A 23411-nucleotide genomic window follows, 5' to 3' on the forward strand; every position below is an offset into this window, starting at 1 on the left:
GACATGCTGCCAGAAGCCAGAGAGTTCACATCTGACTCAGAACTTCCCCAAAGTTTGAGGACATGCAGATCATCTCTCCAACCCCCATCTCAAATCCACATCCAGTGCAATCTGGATCCTGTCCCAGCAAGTCGAGTTTTTCGGGAAATCTCTTAACTCAGACTTAACCTAAGAACTAATGAACATCTTTCCAGACTGGTCCACTCAGCAGCCACTGGTTTCTAAAGGGTGTAAAGCACTAGCAGGAGACAAGACCATCATCACTCTGCTATATTTGCCCTTTCTGTGCTCTTACCTTTGAGTAGGTTTTTCCGCCCTTCAGCTCCTATATTGGGAGACAAAACAAAACAGGAAAAGCAGCTATTATATGTGCTGGGGCAACAGGGGGAAAGTCATTACTCAGCCCTGCAATCTGCTCTCTGGATTCATAAGCCTCTTTCTCAAGGGTTACCACCACCTTGGTGGCTCCCATCCTCCATCAAGGACTCTTCTTGGAGAGAGAGGCTCCATTCCAGCATATCCTGTCCCAAACAATCTTTCCTTCCCACCACAGTACAAACAAATTTTCCTGCTGCCAAAAAACAGCCAGTAACCAACTGCCAGTACACTACTGGTGGAACTACCTGCCAGAAGCAAAGCTGGATGCTCACCTTACGGACAGACACTCGGCAGATGCAGGGGTCCAGGAGTCCTGTGGCAGGGTTGGCACTCATTTTACACACAAAGGTAAATTTCTTTTTCCAGCGGACACAGTTTTCCTGAACTTCCTCTCTATGAGAATGAAAACAAAAAAAGAGAAAAAAAAAAAAGAAAATAAAAAAATCAAATAAAGGTACGAAGTCAAATCAAGATCAGCTATTAAGTATCTTTTTTAATGACTGTCATCCTAGCCCATAAAGATCCTCTGCAACAGTTTGGTTCACCTGAAACTGCACCACACAAAGCTGTTAAGTTAGCATCAAGCTTTTCACTAGTCAATACAGGTAAAATCCACCCAGGTTACAGAAATACTAATCATCTCATCAACAGAATTTGCCTTTAAAACTCTCACAAGCTCTCTGACATTTCCTGCTCAGCCGGTTTAGCTCATTCACTGTCCGGCCTAGATGGAGCAAATCTCCATACCTGAACTGGGCTGAAGGTTCACAAGCTTATCTCCCTCCAGCATGTGTTTGTACAGCCTCTGCACAGCAAACTGCTGTGTGTTCTGGATGGTTTGTCCTTCCCTGCTCCTCAGGCTGGGACTGAACCAGTGAGGATGGCAGCTTGAGGGAGGACAAAAATACATGTGGAAATGCTCCTGGTGCAAGCAGACACGGTCACACCAAGCAAACACTGTGCTTCAAATGCTGCAGGGGTTCAGCTGGGGAAGAGGTGGTTTTGCTTGCACAGCTTCTCAGCAGACCATCCTGATCTCCTGGGTGAGTGGAGAAGCACACGGCTCTGGCACAGCCTGAGCCTGCAGGAGGAAGAGAAGCAGCCTTCCTGAATACAGGAATCACTTCAGGTACAGCTCTGGCTTCTGCACAGCCCTCAGGGGAGGCTGGATTTTACCTTTCCAAGGAGGCTGCTAAAGAGCCTGGAAAGAAGGTGTGTGGGTCCTTCCACAGGGCTCTGGTTCCCCACTGAGCCTCTGCAGGACCTGATCCAGTTATGGCTCAGAGCTTGGCCCTCAGCCAGTTCACTTCTCAAAGCAGTGAGGCCGGTGGAGGAAGGGAAGGCACTGCTGACAGCTGCGGGGTTTGACTCTTATCTCTCCTAGCACAGGACAAAGGGGCAAGGGCAGCTGATAAACTGTTTGCTTTAGCAGGGAAAGGGAGGCTTCCCACCATCTGACCCAGGCATGGGATTAGCAGCCATCCCATGGCAATCCCTTGGCAATCCCAGCCAAAGGGATTGGTGGCAAAGGGGAGAATGATCAGCCTTGGTTGTGTCTCCAGCCCTTCAGGGAAGGAAAGGGAAGAAGCTGTAGCTCACTTTGCTATTAGGGCAAGCTCAAGGTGAGACCAACAGGATCCAGGGACTCAATCCTGAGCCACGAGGTCCCTGCTAGTCCTCCAAGACATTCTGTGGGACTGAATGTGCCAGCCAAGACAGACACAGAGAACAGAAAAGGAGCAGCTGACAAACGACTGAAACCTGTAATCCTCTGTAATGCAGATAAAGGCTGATCATCCCTGTTTAAAACAAGAGAAAACAGAAGGCAAAAATTCCATCAAGGTAGAGAACTTAAATCCCTTCCAGACAGAGCCCAGGCTCGCTATTGAAGTCAGTAAAAAGTGAGACATCTAAGTGCCAAAAATACCTTCGAATCTGGGATTATTAATTCAAGATGAGATCTGGTTCTCATTACTCCACTCGACTTACCCCAGCTCTCTCAGACAGGAGGAAGAAACACATCCAGAGGGATTAAAAAGGTTTTGCCTATAATAAAATATTCACCACGCCAGCCAAATTAGGCACGTTATGTTTCATATATGGGTGCCTTAAACCTGCCTCAATAATAAGCATCTTAAGTGACCTAAAGGAAGGAAAAACTCAAGATACAGGTGAGAAAAGGTATGCAACAGAATGGAAAAACACCTGTGAACACATGCTTCAGGAACACAAGGCAGGTACAGGGTGATGCAGGAAACACTGAATATTTTAGCAACATTAGTCACCTTTGGAAAGGAACTGCTATTTTCTAGAAAGCAAGGCTAATGCTAAAGCTACTACTGACACCAGAGCTCCAAGTGAATGCTGGGAGTCAGCAACAAGATGTTTAATCAGACAGCAGCACAGTGGTGCACACCTTGTTCCCAACCCTGATCAGAGCTCTAAGCCCTGCCAGACAAGAGCATGCACAGGACGAAGCTCCAGCTCCCAGTGCACAGCCTGGCTCCCACAGCTGTGGGATCAAGAGCTGCTCTAGCATGCGAGTTTCCTTACTCAGGAGTTCTTGCTTGTTTTACAATGCAGCCATGATTAAGCATCTGCTGGATGCTGCTAAGCCAAATGAAGGCTAATTACTTCAAAACGTAGTAAAAAGTACTGATTAGCAACGAAGAGCTCCATAGCTAATTTGCCTTTAGCGTAAGCTCTAACAGACATTCTGCTTCTTATTAAGGATGTCCATTGGCTTTCCAGAGCTGCTGTAGATACCACACAGTGCAAGGGATTAGAAACAGGATTTGGGGGTGTTATGTTACCCACAGCACTGTGATCATGAACCTCAGCTGCAGGTGCACACACAGCTTGGAGGTTTTGAGCCTTTGGAACAGTTTGCGCAGGGCAAGAAGGGGTTTATAAGATAAAATCCAGAGCTGCTTTCCAGTCACAAGTTTCACAATCATTCAATAATGAATTTCAACTTTTTTTTTTTTTTTTTACTTTAAAGGGTGGGGGCTGGGTCTGTATCATTAGACAAGCAAGCAACAGCTCTATTGTTTCAAACTGAACTCTAAAAAATTAGTTCCACATTTCCAAAAGATGGCATGTGGAGAAGCAATGGGCTTTGCCTATCCACCTCCCTTCAAGCTATCGTTAGGCTGGTAATTAGAGAACACTAAAATAGGAACAAAAAAAAAAAGGAGAACTCAGATGATGAGCAGTTTTGTATTTAGCCCTGCAATATTCTCTGATGTACAATTAGAAACCATCATAGAGAAACAAAAAACACCCCAGAAGTGAGGGCTGCACTGAGAGAAGTTTTCTTTCACCCTGAGCACAAGGCAACTAAAAGTAAAGCAGAAATGAACAGCTTAAAACCAGAAGTGTCTAATTTTAAATTTTACTCTGTATTTGGAGAACCAGAAATAGTTCACACCAATGCCATGTCTAGGTGCCAATTCAACGGGTCTTCAGAAGTTTTATTTTAAAAAAAGCTGTCTGTATCATTTTGCAAAAAGACTCCCAGACGGTTGAATCTCTGCCAAGCTAAGCTTTGCCCTCTTCTGACTTCAGACTTATTCAAAGCTGTGTAATTACTCTTTCCAGACCAAAATATACCTCCTCAGAATAAACCAGTGCAGTCCTGTGGCAGCTTTTGTGAAAAGTGGAGTTCTGGAAAGAGCTTTGTGAGGTTTTCTAATTCAAGAGCTGCTCATCTACCTCCAGCTGGAGGAACAGTTTTCTGTATCCCTCATCCATCATCCTACCCTAGAGAGAAGATTTACCAGAAAAAGAGCAGCTGGAAGATGCTTCACTATAGCATGGTGAGAATTCAAGTAATGGAACGATGCACAGCAGGGACCCACTGCTTCACCTGCCTTTGGAGAGGCAGCAGTGAACTCAGTGATTGCCTCCAAGGCCACTTTGGGTTGAGATTTCACACACAGCTCTGGAGAAAGGCAAAAAACCACAACAAACAGACCTTAAAGAAGAGATGTTTCCCAACTGTGATTTACATGCCATGGACAGACTAGCACTGTTGCAGGAAGCTGCAAGGCTCACTCTGAATTCAAGCTGGTAAATCAAACACTTCTAGAAAAAGGCCACGTACACGACCCATGCTATCTTGGGCTACTGTGAACCTCTCTCCCACATGAAAACCCAGCTAATGAAACACTAGAGCAGAGATCAAAACTTCTATTTACAGACTCAGAGCCGAGTTGTGGGTATCAACCTTCCAACACAACACCCGCTGAAACACTTTTGCTTTGCTGAAGCATTTAGAAAAGCAGATGTTTCACTCTTGCTTTATGGCAGTTGTCACACATAAGACAGTGTCATAAAAAGGCTACAGCCTTACTGGAAGGCCTGCAGCAATAAAAAATAGCTTTTAATGTCAAACATTTCACTAGAGCAATGTGTCTCAGTCTAACGTTTCATGCATGGGGCAAATGTGGGAAAACCTCAGGCTAAATGGAACAGTATAGAGATAAGCACACACAAAGAGCTTTTTATTCAGATTTACTCCTCCTTGTCACACAGAGGGGAAGGGTAAGCTTTCCTATTTCTGATGCTCAGTCCACATGCTCACTGTCCCCCCTCTGAGATGTGGATCTGTGTCAGAGCCTTCAAGCAGAACTAATCCCCCTCTCAGCAGACCTAGTCCTCTGCACCCTCCTCCCTGGTTCACCACTGCAGCAGGAGCAGCAATATCTTATCTGATAAGGCACAGGAGAGATAATACCATTTTAAAGTGGCTGCCAAGCCAACTCCCAGCTCAGATTCTTTTAAGTGCAATGAAAACCAGCCCTTCAAGGGGCCCTGACACACACCAGCAGCGGGTCTTTTGGGGAGCGAGGGAACACAATTCCTGTAATGCAGGTACAATCCCCTCAGTCATAGAGGGGGATAAAGAAACAAAAAAATCATGTTATTTCATCAGATCACACCTGAAAGGCATCTTCTACACCATTTCTTTACACAGCTCCGCTTTCATCTGCAGAGACACAACTAAAACAGTTTCATCTAATCCCCAGCCCTTCCAAAGGCTGAAATAGAGCAGAATCACTGACACTCCTGTGGCTTGGCAAAGCTGGGAACAATCCTGCATTTTGCTCCAGAGAAGACAGTTACTATTTTAACCACGTTATCTAGTGCAAAGCTGTAGGAAAGACGTTTGGTAAGAGCAAGGAAAAATCCCTGAAATGCCTGTTTCGAAAGTGACTTTCTAAGATGCTCAGGAACCTGTATTTCTTTAGAAAGCAAAACTAATGCTAAAGCTACTACTGACACCAGAGCTCCAAGTGAATGCTGGGAGGCAGCTACAAGTGCAAGATATTCAATCAGACAGCAGCACAGTGGTGCACACCTTGTTCCCAACCCTGATCAGAGCGGCATTCACAGCACACAAAAATATATCCCATCCTACTAACACAGCAGGGCCTGCTACAAACAATGCCTAATCACTGCCTATAAAACAGGAATTACAAAAGTGGGTGAACGTACATATGTAATACAAAGCAAACCCTCATTTAGCCATTAGCTGGTTTAGATTTACAATCCAGAACCTACAGGTATCTCCAAACAACGGGTTTAGGACAAGGCACTTCACAGCAGTACACATGTTATTAAACAAAAATGCAGCTCTGAGGCTTTGCCATCCACATGCCTGGCGAGGAAAAGGAGAGGAACCCACAGTGAGCACGATGCACTGTGGGCAGGCAGCACAGCAATGGGTCACACCAGTAATGTTTAGGGATGCCAGGATCTGCTTAAATTTGTTGTCAAGCTCAGGGAGGCCAAGCACAGGCAGGAAAGCAGAAGCAAACACAATGTAGCAATAAGTGCTGGGAAGTTCAGTGGAAACACATCCCAGGAATGAGAAGTGACACACCATATCCCTTGGGGAACATCATACAGAATCATAAAAACCAGCTGGATACACAATGCATGAAATCCTAGTTTAACCTGGAGGCAGACATGTGCTTTACAAGTTTACACAGAGGAGTTTTGCCTTCCCTGAGCAGAAGCAGTGCAAGGGAACTCCCAACAATAAAGTTACTCTGCTGTGCCTGAGCTTACATCACTGGCCAGAACAACTGCCAACCCAAGGAGCTGGATGTCTCCCCCTCTGCAAACAACCCCGTATTCTCCAGCTGACAAGTGCTGGTTGTTGTTCAGTAGACATGAGCAGTTATGATGGAAAAATGGCTCAGAGACAGATGATGCAGACTGTGTCACTGAGAGAACTAAGCAAGCCTTTGTCATTTGAAACAAGTCTTATTTGGATGTTTCACTGCAAGTGTTTTAAACAAGGGTTCAGAAGTACAGTCACTGCATCTACCAACCTACTCACAAAATTAACTTTTGAATTCCCAGCAAACCCATTCCAATGGCCCATGGTGAAGAAGAACACCTACCCTCATCTCCCTTGTGACATCAGCTTATAGCTGTTCAGTTCTTCATTTGCACCAGAGCAGTGATAAGTAAAGGCTCTCTAAGTGCTAAACATGTACAACAGTGCTTTTAGAATGAAGCAATCACACAACTCAGTGTTTTTGAGGGGGAACAAAGCAAGCTCTAAAATTTCTGTAGGGCTTCACCTGCTGTCTCAGCTCTACCTCACACCAGGAGATGGACATACATCCACTCCTGCTGCTCACTGGCAGCTGGGGAGGTGGGGAAGAGTAAAGGGGAAGGCAGAGTAGGAGAAAGTCAGCTCAGGAAACCAGATTCCACTTACGCAGTTAAGAGCACAGGCTGTTAATTCCTACTTGACTGGACATGAGACAAATACAGGAAAAAGGATTAATAGCAATTGTACATGGAAAAAAAAAAAAAAAGCTAATGGAAGAAACTCCAGCCACAAGTGAAAAACCAAGGTAAGGAACAGCTTCACTGGGGGACAGGGGACGATGACGACAGCACCAAGTATGTGAAAGGCAGCTGAGGAAAGAACTGGAGCAAAAACAATAAGGCAAGCATTAAATAAAACAGTATTCAAAGAATGATTTAGAAATTGTCCTTAGGAAGAAGCTGGTATCTAGCAGGCAAGGGATTGAATTTTTATGGCTTTAACCTTATCTCCAGAAAAAGCCTATTTCTGTAAAGTACATCTTTGGAACTGTGTGTTACAGTTCCCTCCAAGGCAGTGATCAATCTTGATAAAGGTCCACCAGTACTAGCCAGGGAGCGATAATCCCTCCTGGAGAATGGGGGTGGCAGTCAGTCAGTCACCAGAACAAAACCCTCCAGCATCAGCATTCCTAGCTGCGTATTAACAGCTTCTTTGAAAGTAATTCAGTTATGTCTGGACTCCAGTCACAGGAACCCAGACATGTGTCTTTTGTAAGTGACAGACATGAAACGCTGCACCTCACACTATGTCCCATAGGCAAGAGCTTTCCAGTGCAGTGCATCCCACATACCCCAGATCACTGCACTGGGTAGCCAGGCTCTCCAGGACATTCAGGGCTTCTCAAACCACTGGGAGTTATTCTAGAAGAAATATTTCCATCCATTCCTTGTAGCTAAACCTTAAAACTATTAAGCTCCTCCTAACGTGAATTATGTTAAAAATACTGTAAGAAAGGAAACAATGGAGGTTATTAAAAAAATCACATGCAGCTGGTGACCAAGTGCTACAGGAAAAGCTGCATAAGGAAACAAAAATTGCGCCAAATGGAGAAAGTAAGTCACAGAAAAATGACCCTTTAGAACTTAAGCTATAGAACAAGTCAGATGAGTTTTGGAAGGGTAAGCAAGGGTGGAGCACAGAGAAGGCATGGAGAAATAATTCTAACAGACTTGTCTGCAACCAGCAAGGGATGGGTACATGGCACTTTAAAGATGGGACATGCCCAGCAGAGCCACTCTGTGTTGAGGTATTTGTAATTTACGTTTTCTTATCTAAGCAAAGAAGAAAAGCTGGACAACAGGAAAATAAATCCAAGAAGGGAGTGTAACAGTAAATGCTGTGCAGTACATCTATTGTTACACACTGCTCTGAAGGCAGACCAACCCAAAGTAACACATATCCAAGGACTTCTTGCCACATCTACAGAGCACGAGCTCTTTCTGGTCTGAGGCCAGGGATGTGTGCCAGGAGCAAAAACATCACAAGCAAAGAACTACCAAACTCTTAAGTGTAAAGAAAGGAATAACTGGATAGATGACTCAGTTACTAAAACACAAGTCTGTAATAATGTGCATATTGAATGCTGAAAGACGCATTTGCTTTTTTTGAACTCTCATCATGCACTGAGTCACCACACCAACTCCTACTTCCATTGTTCTGATAGACTGTCGGAGCTGGGTTATCCAAGAATGAGCCATGTGCCAGGCTGCCAAGTCCACCACTAGTGCTTTCCTCCCGTAAGCAAATCCACAAGGATTTAATTTTCAGAAGAAACCTGAGGAGGTCTGCCCTGAAGATTGTACTTGAGCGTGCCCAGGTCAGCTACCAGCTCCCACACTCAGGATTTTGTATGCCAGTGGTCCCTTCACCCAGCCTGGCTCACATGTGTTGTTCCTCTTGCTTTGTGCTACCTTGCAGTTGACACCCACCATGCTCTGAGGAACTTGTCTAACTCTGGGCCAACATACCTCTTAGATATAATATTCCACAACAACAACCACTGAACAATCAAATGTGCATAGAATAGGCATGAGGGCAACTTAACTAAGTTACCTCTTATGCACTCTAACCTATACCTCCTGTCCAGCCAGTTAGACTTGGAGGGAGATGAAAAAACCCAAGCTGAGAGAATTCCCTGTTACTGGGGAATGGAAGGCACAGAAGGAAAGGTGTTCAGGCTCATTACCAACAACTGCACAGTAAACCCCACAAAAGTTAAAATAGGATGGAAAAAATTCCCAACTCTTCCAGGGCCTGTTGGCCCTTTGGACAAATCACAATTGAAATTTCCCTTGTGGTTCTAACAGATCAAGGAACTAAAGCTTCAGAAGGTCCCAAGCACTTCAGAAAACCTCTAAAGTTTGCTCTGTACAGATGCTTACAAGATTAAGGTAGAATAACACAGTAAATTTCTGAGCCAGTATGTGTTTCTGTATCACAACGTGGCTTTTCTCGAAAGCCTTTTCACTTCTGGCAGACTACAGATGTAAAATGAAGACTTGTTTATCTGTTGCTGGTGTATTTATAAACTTTCTTCATCCCCTAAGTGTTAGCTGTCATTCTGAGAGGTTCCAGATTTGCATTTTGCTGACTAAATTTAAACTCCCAAAGAAGAAAGACAGCAACATAAACTCTACCAAGAACTCTGATATTGTGACCACTTCACAGGGCACAAGACATGGCTACAACTCTGAATTTCAAGAAACCTAGCTTTGAACACAAGATGCTTTTATGAAGAAAAAGCTGCTTTTAAAGAAAAAACGACCTTTCAAAACCGAAATAAAAATCAACACTTGCCCCCCAAGGTGAAAAAAAATCCAGACATGGGTCAATTCAACAGGCCAAGGCTTTGCTAGGATAGTAAATCTGGCAAATGACAACTCAGAAGGGAATCCACACAAGACTAGGAACAACATCACTAACACAAGTGATGCGCTGAGACAAATGTTTTTGCCTCCAAGGCAGATTTAGGGCACGTGAAGATGTAATGATGCCAGAATAGTTAAGTGACTTTTTTTGCCAATATCAACCCTGTTTCAACTGGGAGAGTTTGCCAATGTAGCTGTACCAGAGAGGTCTTTATAGTGCAAATTAACCTGCACATGAGGCCAAGTTCATTTCTGGAATAATTTCATTAATACCGTATGATGTAACATCACTGCAATTTGGCTCAAACATGCTGAAGAGTCTTTCAGTAAATAAGCTGCCTGAAGTCAACCCTGGTGCTAAAAGTAGGTTTAGTTACCCAAGAGGTAACACCCAACCATGCTGAAACGTGTTTCCCTATGAGTCATTTCTATAGAGTAGATATTTACTCAAAACAAATACAATAGCTCAGGAGAAGGCCTTTATATGTTAACAGCAACTTTTTCAATCCAGGCTCAACACAAGTATTTTATGATGGCTCCTTTATAGAGGCACCATTCAGCAGTATAAACCAGATCACTGGTTTTATGGACAAGGTTCCAACACATTCTCCCTGAACCTCTGTCCCCTCCATCAGTATCTGTCACTGCTGGTGTTTATCAGGAAAAAGGCCACTCAGCAGGAGAGGTTTGCAAATGAGAAGAGGCTGCTGAGCAAAGCTTGTTGACCCCTGACTCACCACTGTACTGGCAGTGATGGGCTGGGAACTCCTAAATCTGCCTCTCCCAACTCCCTTCCCTTCTGCCCCAGTTTCAGTGCTAGAGAGCAGCAAGAGGGGAAAGAAAAGAGACACAGCAGTTAGAGCTGATTTCACTGCTCTGGAGCCAGAGCTGCAGACAAACACAAATCTCTAAGAGTGACCAATAGCTCATGGTGCCACTTGTCCTAATGAGAGAAAGGCAGTTTCATAAATTACATCTTGTTGAAAAGCAGAATATGGGAGAGCTCTGCGTTTAGTGGCAGCAGCGAGTGATGGTCAAGACCTTGGGAAATGTCAGCACAGGATCCCATTGCAGGAGCAGGTTTCTGAGGATCAGAGAGGCTTTGCCTCCTCTGTGGCTGTCACCACAAGATGTATTCAGACATGCTCCCTTGATTCTCCTCTGCTGAGAGCAAATGATATTGGAGATCTACTGCATCACTTCTGGAGGGAAAACAACAGGAAGGTTTGCTTTGAAAGAACAGATGCACTTGCACTTACAGCAGGAAAAGTCATCACTATAAATTTATATCAGAAATGAGAGAACAGGAGCCACAGTATGATCAGCTACTCCCCCCTATAAAGCACCAAAAGGGTGTTCAATGAAGCAGAAAGGCAGCAGAGGACAGCAACAGTTGTAGGAAATACAGTCCTTCCTCCACAGCCCAGTTTCCTTGCACTGCAGGTTACTAAAGGTACAGACAAGCAGCACTGCACATCAAAGAATTTGACATTTATATAGATGCAATAGCCTGGTGTTACCAGAACAGGCCACTGACAGGGAAAGCTTTCCTGCAGAGGGGTTACTGCATAATTAATCTGTAACACAGGCAAGCAGACAGCCTCTGCTCAGCCCTAACTGCTTAGTCTGGAGCAGGATGCTGCACTAGCAGGGGCTGACTGGTTACAGCAAGGCTGCCTAAGTGCAAATGGTATTGCCTCATTTTGGAGCAATGAAGCATTAACGGCTCTGGAAAAATTGCTGAATTATAAATACCCTACGCGCCTCCCTCGTTGTCTCTGACATGCAGGCACAGCCTAAGCGAGGATGGGAAGAACAGGAACTAGCAGGAGAAATAAGCATGATGGAAACACAACTAAACTGGAAACCATCTCTTCAATCTACACAGATGCAAACAAAAACCTACTGAACACCACGGTGCCACACCCAACCTCACCTTTGCTGTCTCAAGCATGGATAAAGCCTCGAAGTCTGATACAATGCTAGGTAAAAACAAAATTTAAAAAAAAAAAAAAAATCTCTATGCCAAGTTTTTTTTTTTCTAGACAAGTGTTTCCTTCCTCCTCTCCTGGCCATTTGCATTTTTATTTTGATGAACAATATTATCCCTTAAAGACTGGAAACAAAAGTGACCGGACAGAGAACAAGACAGCTGGAAAACACTGTCAGGGTTTACTCTGGCCTCCCCATTTTATAACTCTCACACTCCCAACTTGCAATTTGGGAGAAATGGAAACTCCATTGGCAGGCAGGAGCATAGGTAGGCAGGCACTGACCAGTTCTTTACGTGGCAGCTGGCTGAGGGAGTCTCTGTTGACCATTAACCCAATAGGCATCAGTGAAACATCCTGTCACAGTCATTTCACGCAAAGTTTTATTCTGGAAGCAAAATGGAGGTATGTGACTACCCCAAATCGAAACCCTGAGGCCACATCCATTTCACAGGATTTTCTATTACAGGTGCCTTGATCTGCTTGTCCATTGTACAGCCAGACTGGAGCATAGTGCTTTAGTAATTTTTGACCAGCACTAAAGAAACCTTACATTTTCTTTTCTGCATTTGGTACACTGAATGGCAAGAGATGGGATTCACCTCACTGAGGGAAACATGCAGCTCTTGGAAGCTCCAAAAGAAAGTTTTCTCACGTTAGTTGCTTATTTCAGAGGGCATATTTCAGGGTAATTACCAAGCACATGACTTTTGTAGGTCTCTAAAGCTGCATTGCTTATTAATGCTGCAACTTTCTAGCCCTTCCAGGACAGTAAATCCACATATTCTCTTCCTCCCATGTAAGCACTCACAGTGCTTTCAGGCTGAACAGAGTCCATTTCTTATTTAAAGTACAGCAGACAGCAGTAAAAGTATTTTTAGCTTATCCTATCTCCTACTACAGTATGGGACTTCCTTCAAGGCCTCCTCTCACCAGTGAGGTAGGACAAGTCCAGCCAAAGGAAAGGCATAATCCTGCTCTCTTGGCAGCTCAGCTACTCACTATCCACAGGGAGTGTGGCTGCTATAGACTGTATATGCTACTGCTTATGTAGAACATCCTGTCTCTTCCACACCTGCCTCCTACCAGTCCTTTAGTCTCCATGTGCTTCCTCTTCATTGTATTCCTCATCCCCATAACTCCACCCCAGTTCCTTGGCCTTACCCACTGAGCTACAGGGGTGACCCTTGACAAGCAGGTGACAATGACATCCACGACAATCAGCGATTTCCAATCGTGCACAACAATTCCCTTTCTTGCTCATCAGATTAAAAATACACCAAACAAGAAGGCTGTTCATGCAGTGAACACAGGCACAACTGTTTGTCTAGTGGGAAGTGCCTTTCAAACCCAGGCACTAAAATGAGATGCCGAGTCCCACTGTATGGTACCAGAGGGATCATGATGCCAAGTCCGGAGTTTCAACAGCGACGTGCATCGTGTCTCCCAGCAAGTGCACTTGGCACAATATGAATAAACTGCAAGAGGAAAAAAATAAAGTCTCTCACCCTGCAGGGCAAGCAGCTGGTACTGGGGTGAGCTGACAAATCCTGGAATAACACCTGAAATAATCACTTTTCAGCATGGATTACTGATACGAGTTCATACGACGCTACAGAAGAAACGTGCAGATCCAAATGTTGGTCCAGGAAACTTCTAAAGGCTTCTGGTTATCATAAAATAACCCACAGCTATGAAATAATTCCTGACCCATTTCAGAGCAGGCTGCAAGCACAGTGCAGAGCTGGCAGCCCACAGAGGATGCAGAACATATCCTGTTTGAAGAAGGGAGGTCACACACAGAGCCACATCCGCCTGTCCTTGCACGGATGAGGCCTCACAGAGCCACACACAGGTGGATGTTGCAGAGTTCACCATCCCACACTGCCAGGCCTGAAGTGAGGGAGGTTTCTGATCTGAGGAAAACACTGGATGCTTCTTGAAACACTACCAGATGTAGTTTTCTGCAATAAAATTATAATAAGAAATCAATCTGTACCTGCCTCATTTACCTAGAAACTGGTACCAGAACAACTTGCCAGAGGCAACTTATGGCCTATTAAAATACCAACTGCTGTGTAGAGAGACCACAGGCTGCTGAAGGCACGCATGAATTCCTCAGAAATTCAGCTACAAAGCTAGAGTCAACACTAATGGCAGCTCAAGAGCACAAAGAATAACGAGACTGGAAAGCCTTTAGGTTTTTCCCTGTATTTCAGAAATAAATACATGTCTTAAAGGAGCAGGGCTGCTCTTGCCTACCTTCCCTGATTCTCAGCCGGAGCTGATGGTATCTTCACCCTGCAAATTAAGTGGGCCACAGAGCCCCAGTTTCCCAGTAGAACATTAATTTTCAATGAATAATTTTTTTGAGCCAAGGGCTGCTTAAGTCACACAGATAAGGCTGTTGCTAAGAGTCAGCTGTCAAAGCAATGCCAGCTCAGAATCAGCGATGAAGGGAAGTTTGAAAGCCGCCTGTATCTGAACGTATTTACTGATGCTGTACACACAGCGTATCGGTTACAGCGCTTTAGATTGCAGCTTCTGGTCAGCAGAGCAGCCTCTGCCTGAGCCACAGCAGGCAGAACAGAGCCAGGGCATGAACAGAGACTGTTCTTTACTCGACAGGATACAGCCCCCGTGGCAGGAAGGTTTTAACGTAATTCTGCCAGTCTTGTGACAGGCTCCAATGCGGTGACCGGCGACAGGAAGAGGCAAGCACGGCACAAAGCAAATCAACCCACGCCAAAACATCTGTCAGATCCTGCAGGTGTAGCAGCCAAAGTGCAGAAAAGGCGACAAAAGCGCTTTGCAAAGTCAAAGCACAACTTAAGATGGTTTGTGCTGGGGACCTTGCGGTGCTCCATCACTTCTGCAATTTTTCCAACACTCTCAACCCACAAGGGGTTAAACCTCATCCACTGCTTCTGCTCTCACAACTTGCACCTACCTTTAGCTGCACTCATGGAATGAACCCCCTTTTTCTCATCTTTGCTATTTAGTTTCTCTGTATCTGTTTCAGAATGCAAGGCACTGCAGGTACTATGCTTTAATATTAACTTGAAATAGGTCATGTTTTATTGTAAGTCACTTCTAGAGGCTGTATTCAAATCAGTTCTCCATTAACACTCCCAGCCTATTCCTGAGGCTCTGCCAGGAAGGAAGGATGTTATGTGAAGCTGCTGTGGAACATGAAAACTAAGTCTATTGATCTGTGTAATAGGAATATTTGTACATGTAAGAAAGCTCTGCATTTCCAGACACGTTTGCAATAAAAGTACTTTTAAAATACATTAACACACCACATGCTCTAGCACAGGATAGAGCCAAGCACATACTGTCCTAAAATATGGAATTGGGAGAATGGTTTAAAGTCACAACCAAGTTCCTTGCTCTACTAAACTGTGACAATCCCACTGGAATCGAAAGGCAGCAAGTGATCCACTTTTCATTACAGCCAGTTTTCTTCCCTCTTGGCAACTCTAGAAAAAATGATTTAGTTACCTAACCTTTGTTTTTAAGGAAGACAGTAGTCAAGATTCAGATCTCAACCAGACTGAATCAGTCTTTCAGTCTCTGATTAAACAGCTAATGTTTTTCTGGTCTGAAAAAGCTAAATGTGATCAGTTTAATTACCTGAAGGATCCTGTAGTGTCAGGTACAATGACTATTTATTCAAAGACAGTGAAATCGTTGATTTCTAACTCCCACCACCAATAGCTGCATTCTGGAGATGACACTACTTGCACTTCACAAAAATTTTTGAATCACCAGCCCTGTGTTAGCAGGGCAATGATTCTCCCCTTTAGTTATGTCCTACAGAAGTGAGTAAGTTTTGTTTATCACTAAGGCATTACGATGCTTTTTATCCCACTAGCTGCCAAAAGCAAGTAGCTTCAGGTCATTTGTGCCTACACAATGATGACAGAGCCACACTTAAACAAAAGCTGACCTCAGTCCACAGGGAGCTCTTAGTGTGAGGTACCTTCCCAAATGTCAGCATTTCTTTGGTTTTCTGGATGCAGCTTTACACCCCCAAGAAATAAATAAAGTATGCAGTGCAGGAAGTGGCCTTTCATACTGACTCAATTAAAAATTGCAAGGCTAAGAACATTGTGAGTTCAGGCTGCAGCACTGACATACTTGGAGGTCAGACCACCCCAACAGAGTCAGGTCTTCCCAGATCAAGCCCACATGCAAACAGGGCAGGGCTGCAGGAGACAAGCTACATTCATTGTTTTAAACTGCTGCAATGGGTGCCAGGATCAGAAAACCAAGCTGAAATGCCGCAGATGCTTGGAAGAGCAAGGTCTCAAAGGAAATACAGTCTGAGGTGCCTTCAGATAACAATGAGGAAGGTGGGAAATGTCCTCAAAGCTGCTCAACTCATGTAAAACAGTCTTTGCTCTAGAGTTAGACAGGGGCTTTCAGAGTACAATCCCTTCCTTCAAATCCAGAAATACCAGAGTGAAACTGTTGGCAGGCTAACAGAACAATGTAGGATGAGGTGTCAGGAGTCTGTGGATAACACCTGGCTTTCCACTTCCTTCACATTGTGCACCAGCAACGCTCGCTGCCAACACAGAGCCAGAAATCACTCAGCACCGAGGCAAAGAGCATGTGGCTGTCACTCAACGTGAACTGTGAGCAGAGAGGGGGAATTTAACTGCCTTCCTCTCCTGGGATACCCAAAGATGTACACGAACTTACTGCATCAGCCTGCAGCTTTAGGCACTCATCTGGACATCCAGGCTCCTGCCTGCACTGATCCATGGATAGGATACCTCCTGATGAACTTGTTGTCTCATCTCTCTAGGAACAAAGCTTCACAACCCCCCAGAAAGCTCCAAACTGGTACAAAATGCAGCCGCCCACCTGCTCCACAAAAACGGTTGCCATGAATACATCCCTACTTCTCTGTGCCTGCTATTTTTAAACATACTTGGGAGGCAACTGAATTCACTGGTGGTTGTGCTATTTAAGTATCTGGATTAATAATATTCAAGGAATATATTGGTACTTCTCTGTGAGGAAATACAGCACCTGCCTGGCCTACACCTAGCTTAGACAACTTTTCAGATGCTAAACTTCTGTAATCCAACTGCAAGGTGATAAACCCAGACACAATAGATGCTTTTAACACAGAGCAATGTAAAGTGAAACCTGTGAGTTTTATTCCTCAGAAGCCCCAGAACAGCCTAAGGAAACTTTACAAAGGCAGAGGAATGGACAAGCAAAAAAGATATTTACAGCTGAAACTTTAGTCTTTAAAATACCTATGGTTTAATGCAAGGCCTGAGCACGGGAAAATTGGAAATAGAGTACCTGCCTGTAAGAAAATAATAAGCAAAAAAACCCCAAACAAACCAGAAAACCCAGGAGAGGCAAATCCCCAAAGCTAAAAGTGCTGACAGGACCTGAACCTTTTCCAGACATCCTTGAATTCCTGAGAGCATTTAGTCTTAATACATTTCAGACAGGCTCCCCTCCAGCCAGAAGTATGAGAAGTCTGGGAAGGGGATCCCAGCCCAGTGTGTGTCCCACCAAACCCAGAGCACCAGGCTGTGGCAGCTTTGAATGTGCAGCCCAGGCTGAGCTGGACTTGGGACCAGGACAGGCTGGTCAAATGATGCCAGTGCCACCTGACAACTCATTGGGTATATCATACTCCCACCTCCTGCCACAGACATGCATGAGGTGTCAAGTAAGCTTATTGTAAATAACCTGAAAAATTTGTCTCTGGAGGTTCCTGTATAACACTCCTCTTTCCACACTATAACTACAGAAACTGAATTAATGTTTCCAGTGAAGAGTTCCTATACTTACTTCTAACCTCAGTTTACAGATTCCAGGTGACATAGGACACGTTATTCAGATCAGTTCTCTGAAAAGTCATGGTCATGAAGAGCTACAGCTCAGCTCAATCACAGCCACATGGCCCAGATCACAGAAGCCCAAATCGATTTCGGAGCAAACTCCAGATTTTGTACGTAAGCAGCTCACAACAGATTACCTGCCAGACATTACAACCTCAAACCAAATCAGTTTTGGAAGTGGTTGATTTCAGAGAAACAATCACAGACTCCAAATAACTTACAGATTTCTAACACAACACTTATACAGTATCTCCTTTCCTTTAATCTTTACCAGTGAGTATCAAAAAGGTGACAGAAATGAAGAGGGGAGCACAGAGCAAAGCCAAGGCATGACCTGTGAGCCTCTCCACACAGTAACTCTTCTGAAAATTCATCCCTCCTGAAGTTTCTCTAACTGCAACAGGGAAAAATATTTGGAAAAGGTCAAATGACTCAATACCACTGAGACCCATAACTTTTCAGGCAGGAACAGGTTTCCATGTGCTTTCAGTTAGAGCACAGACAGGTTGGGGGAAAGGCGGGAAACCCCCAGCTCACTTTGCCTCTGCTCGTTTTGAGAGCTACGTATGTGTTTGGTTTTGAATTACAGTTGATTTTTCTGCTGGAACACATCTGCAACGCTGAGCGAACTGCTGAATCCCAGCCAGCTCAGAAAACAACCCACACGGCTGGCAGCACCAGCAAATCCCAGGGATGGCTCCTAGAAGCCGCTTTCAGGGACAACAAGAAGAGGGAGATGGACATTTCTCTGCACAGGATTTTTCTGAGACACCCTCCAAGTGCCACTTATTCTATTATGACTCCAGGAAGTGGAAGGGTTAATTTCTTTCCAAGTTCACATACTGTTTGAATTCCTTAGATAAACTGCTTCCACCAAACCCAAGGATTTAGCCTCAGGGGAGAACACTGTGAGGAAAAGCTCTTTTGATAGATTTTCTTCAAAAGAGAAATTAATTCAAAGTCCATTTCTGGAGGTGTTCCATACCCTCGGCTTCTACCTACTTCAGATGAGGTTGCATTGTGCCTCTGAAAAGGAAACCCCAAGCTTTGAGCACTGCCCTACTACTTCTGTTTGCAAGACAGAAATGTTTTATGCTTGCCTAATAAAATCCTCTCTCCTGAAATGAGAAAGCTCAGTACACAGCACCACAAAGAGGAAAACCAGAACCAACCAGGCTTTAGCCCTGAGATAAAGCAGTTAACAGCTAGCACAAACTAATCCTGTACCTTTAAAACTGAGCAGTCACTCAGGAAAGCAAAAAAACAAGTTTTGAAAGCCACTGAAGGCTTCCTTCACATTTTGAAGCAGAAAGCAAGTCTGGGCTGTTCTGGAATTCATGTTTGCATACTGTTCGTGATAATCTGTGTGCATAGTTGGAAACAAAGCAAGTTTTTATTAGCAATTAGTAACAAGAGTGGGGACAGACCTGACTGAAGGAGTCAGAGGAATGCCAATACAGGATGGCAGAACCTTTTAAGATGTGTAGCAAAAGGATCCCAACATGACAGAAAACACTGCTGCTCCGAAGTGGGAAATGCAATGGCATCAGTTCAAGGAGATAAACAGGGTCTTTAACACAGACAACTTTGACTCCAGGCAGCAGTTTTCCCTTGCACAGCAATTTGTAATGCAAAACAAACTATTTCCACCCTTACCAAGAAGAGAAATTCAGTATCAAAGAGGGAGAGCAATGTTGGGAAGGGCTGATTTGCTTAGACAGTTTTCTACGGAGTTGAGTTTCAAGTAAGGCATGAAGGCAATACAGAACAGGGTTTGAAAGAGTGTGTGAGAACTTGGGCACGGAGGAGGGGCAAAGAGAAGAGAGGATTTAATCCCCTTTAAGGGGAGTGACCTCCCACTCCCTCCCCTCATCTCTGAAAAATTCAATCCAGCTCGAATCAGCCACCACCACCCAGGTTCAGAATTCTCCAGCTATGTACTTCCCCTGCTCCAGAGAATGGTATGGCATGTGGGGCCCTACAACAGAACTATTAAAATCCCGTCGAGGGGTAAGCAAGTGGTGGCCACATGCTAACCCACTCACGGGATGAATAACCAGGGAAAGAAGCACATGGAGGCAGTGAGTCTGCAGGCAGGGTCTTACCTGGTCGATAAACTAGCAAAGTCTCCTCCATCTAGCAACCTGATTTTACAGAACAGAACCCCATTGACAAAGGGGACAGCAGTCAGCTCTTCTAGAGTGAAACTTGTCTGAAACTTGAATTTCTTCTTCTTCATCAGGAAAGCCATGGGCAAATTCAGCGTGGAAAGCTCAGGAATTCCAAACAAGATCAGGGAGAAGTGGCTCACAGCACAAACAGACAAGTAGAGGAAGGGCAGTTGTTCCGGGAGCACAAGCAGGGAGTAAATTCCAGTTCAGTTACAACGACGGCCCAGCTTCAAACGCACAATTCTCTTCTCTTTGGTGGTCGGATCTGGCTGAGGGATCATTGCCACGGCAGGCTTCTTCAGGTGAGCAGGAAGAGGTCAGATTAAATCTCTGCAACATCTCCAAGGGAAAAGAGAGGGAGGGAAGTTGGGTCTCAGCTCCAGACCAGCAGGAGCTGTCCCAGTTAGAGGCTGCAGTGCTCTGTCTTCAGCACAACCCCTCTTGAAAGCATCTCTTGTGAGAAGTCATCTCGAGTCTCCAGTCTTACGTCTGCAGGCAGCACATTCAGAGAGATTCCAGTCTCTATCTCTTGTGCAACTCTTTGATACAGGTCTTTGGGTCAGCCTTTGGGAGGGAAATGAGTAAATTAGTTCCAGCCAGTCTTGGACTCCTCCTCCTGCTCTAAAACCTGTTTGGATGGGTAATATTCAGTCCAGACTCATTCCAGTCTGAAGAGGTATGGCCCCAATTAGCCCAGCCCCAACATCCTTTTTCTCCTTTTTGCCTAGGGCAAGCTTCACTGTTGTCATCCCCCTTGTAATTTCTGTTTTGCAAAGCAACTAATAAAAATTTGCTCTATTTTCAGTCATCATGTTTAGAAGCAGTTTACAGCGCAAGATCATTCTAACGTGTAGTCTAACAAGAGGAAGGAAAAGCAGTCTCAAGAAATTAAAAATATGCTTTTCATATGTTACACCAGCACTAAGTGTTAGCACCTGTATCTTATAAATGGAGAAAGCAGGAGAGAGGGGAAAAAGACAAGCAGCCTGCTCCAGATTACACAGCATAACAACCGAATCAGGTCATCTGGCTGTCCAATCGCCAGGCCCACCGGGAATGCTGCCTTCCCCCGGCACCGGCTCTGCACAGAGCCCTGTACAGCTCAGATTTAGGGCTCGAGACACCGATTTCGTTACACATTTACACAACACCTAAACCAGGGAGGCAGGAGCTGATTAACATCTCAAAGGGACAAGGTTATGAACACCGGGCAGTAAACAATCCTTACTGATTCTAGGAGCTGCCTGCGTGGGTGGGGGGGTGATTAAAGACCCTCTCCCGCCCGGGGGCTGCGGGAGAACCCAGCCGGCTCTGTCAGGGCCCGGGCACCTCCACGGAGGTTCCGCTGGTCCCGCAGATACCTTGGAGCAGAGTCGGGGGAGACGGGTCAATGCTCCACACCACAAACAGTACCTGTCCCTGCACCGAGCTGCTGCCAGGTCTCAGCCTTGGCTGCTGTGAGGTCACAGCCTGTCCCCTGGCACTCCGGAGCCATGCACTGAATGGTATTCAGGACCCAGCTCTCTGTCCGAGCCGTGCACTGAGCTGTGTCCAGATCCCGGCTCTGTCCGAGCCGTGCACTGAGCTGTGCCCAGGTCCCGGCTCTGTCCGAGCCGTGCACTGAGCAGTGCCCAGGTTCCGGCTCTCTGTCCGAGCCGTGCACTGAGCAGTGCCCAGGTCCCGGCTCTCTGTTCGAGCCGTGCCTAGATCTCAGCCCACCTCTTGGCCCTCTGAATCGCCCACTGCCCTGCAGCCCAGCCCCAAGGGCCAAGCACCGAACCATGCCCGGGCCGTAGCCCAGCTCCGGCCCCACAGCCCCTGCACTGAGCTGCAGCCGGGCTCAGCACCTTCCCAGCCCATGCACCGAGCTGCAGCCCGATCTAACCCCTCTCCCGGCCCCCCATCACCAGCTGGCTTACGGAAGGTCTCATCCCGTTTCCCAGCGCCCTGCACTGACCTGCGGCGAGGTCCCGGCCCGGTGCCTGCCCGGCCCTGCCCGCTCCTCCAGCCCGCTCCTCGCACGGCGGCCGCCGCTCCCCGACACGGCCGCCTTCTGCCTGCGCTACGCCAACTGCGGCCACTACGCCGACAGCGCAGGCAGTGCGCGGGCAGCGCGCGGGGAGAGCGGAGCCGCCGCGCTTTGGGAATACCGACAGCACGTAACCCCCGCCCTCCCCCCTGAGACGAGAGAACACGAGCGGCGCTTTCCGATTGGACAGCAGCAAGGAGGCGGGCTGAGCACTGCGAGGTTGCTCCGGCACGGGGCGGGGAAGGGAGAGCGAGGATTGGAGAGGAGGGCTGTCGGTTTGGAAAAGCCCCGCCCCCTGCCTGAGGGGGTGGGCGGGAAGCGGGTCCTCGGTGTCCCTTGTGCGGGAGTTGGAGCGGTGGGCTTCTCGTCCCACAGGATGTCTTGAACCCCCTCTGAAGGCTGAGCAGCCCCCAGCTGGCACGGGAGCTGAGGGGATGGCAAGGGTCTGTGGTTGGGGTGTCTGCCTGGCCCGAGGTGATGGCAGAGTCATCTCTTACTTGAGACATATGGAGCTCTTGGGAGTGGGTCCAGTGGAGGCCAACGAGGACTGAGGAATTTGAGCATCTCTACTATGAGGAAAGGCTGAGGAAGATGGACCTGTTTAGCCTCAAGAAGAGATAACTGAGTGGGGACCTCATTAATGTGTATAAATACCCAAAGTGGAGTGCCAAGAGGATGAAGCCAGGCTCAGCTCAGTGGTGCCAGCCACCAAAGACAGCAGGCAATAGGCAGAAAGTGATGCCCAAGAAGTTTTACGTGAACATAAGGAAGAACTTCTTTCCTGTGCAGTGATTGCTCACTGGTCCAGAGAGGTTGTTGAGTCTCCTTCACTGGAGATATTCCAGAACTATCTGGACCATGAGCTCTGGGATGACCCTGCTTGAAAAGCAAGATGACCCACTGTGGACCCTTTGAACCTGACCCATTCTGTGTTTTGGTGACAGATGTCATCTCTGCATCTTCCTGACATCCAGGAACCCTTCCTCTGGCTTCCACTTCCCCCAGTGCCTGAGCAGTTCCTGATGACATCCCTCTCATCAGTGTGTCCTGTGGACAGCAGGCACACGGCTCCTCAGGCCACTCAGCGGTGTGGCTGTCCTGTCCCCTCAAGATACCACGGAGTGGCTGTGGGTCAGGCCAGCAGTGTCCCTGGCTGGGAGCAGGAGGGAGGCCCTGGTACCACAGAGCCCTGGGGAGCAGTATGAGGCAGGGCCCGGAGCTGGAATCTCACCCTCCACATGTGAGATGTGGCAACCAGTTTGGCACATCCCTGCATCAGCCCTGTTATGTGCTGCTGCTGCATCCAGCACTGTGGCTGGGATCCCTGGTTAGGCTGGATTCCATCATTTAAGGGCAAGCAGAACAAAATGTCTCTCCTTATCTTGAAAGAGCCTGCAATCATCAACGTGATTTGCCTAGATTTTAAATTCAGGCATTTGCCCAAGAGCCTCTGTGGCTGAGAAGTTGA

The 23411-nt window shown here is 46.2% G+C and overlaps 1 protein-coding gene across 1 annotated transcript in view; it reads right to left on the bottom strand.

The window, feature by feature from the left end:
• Positions 1–21998, bottom strand: part of FAM102A (family with sequence similarity 102 member A) — a 37734-nt gene extending 15736 nt beyond the window's left edge. Inside the window, exons 1-4 of the mRNA XM_015645156.3 lie at positions 21872–21998; positions 19849–20478; positions 651–771; positions 296–325 (exon numbers count right to left, since the gene is read on the bottom strand). Of these exons, the coding sequence (XP_015500642.1) occupies positions 296–325; positions 651–771; positions 19849–19994 (297 nt within the window). The 5' untranslated portion in view covers positions 19995–20478; positions 21872–21998. The remainder of the gene's footprint in view (positions 1–295; positions 326–650; positions 772–19848; positions 20479–21871) is intronic.
• Between the last annotated feature and the right edge of the window lie 1413 nt (positions 21999–23411).

Source organism: Parus major, chromosome 17 (genome assembly GCF_001522545.3).
Source record: "Parus major isolate Abel chromosome 17, Parus_major1.1, whole genome shotgun sequence".
Classification (NCBI taxonomy): domain Eukaryota; kingdom Metazoa; phylum Chordata; class Aves; order Passeriformes; family Paridae; genus Parus; species Parus major.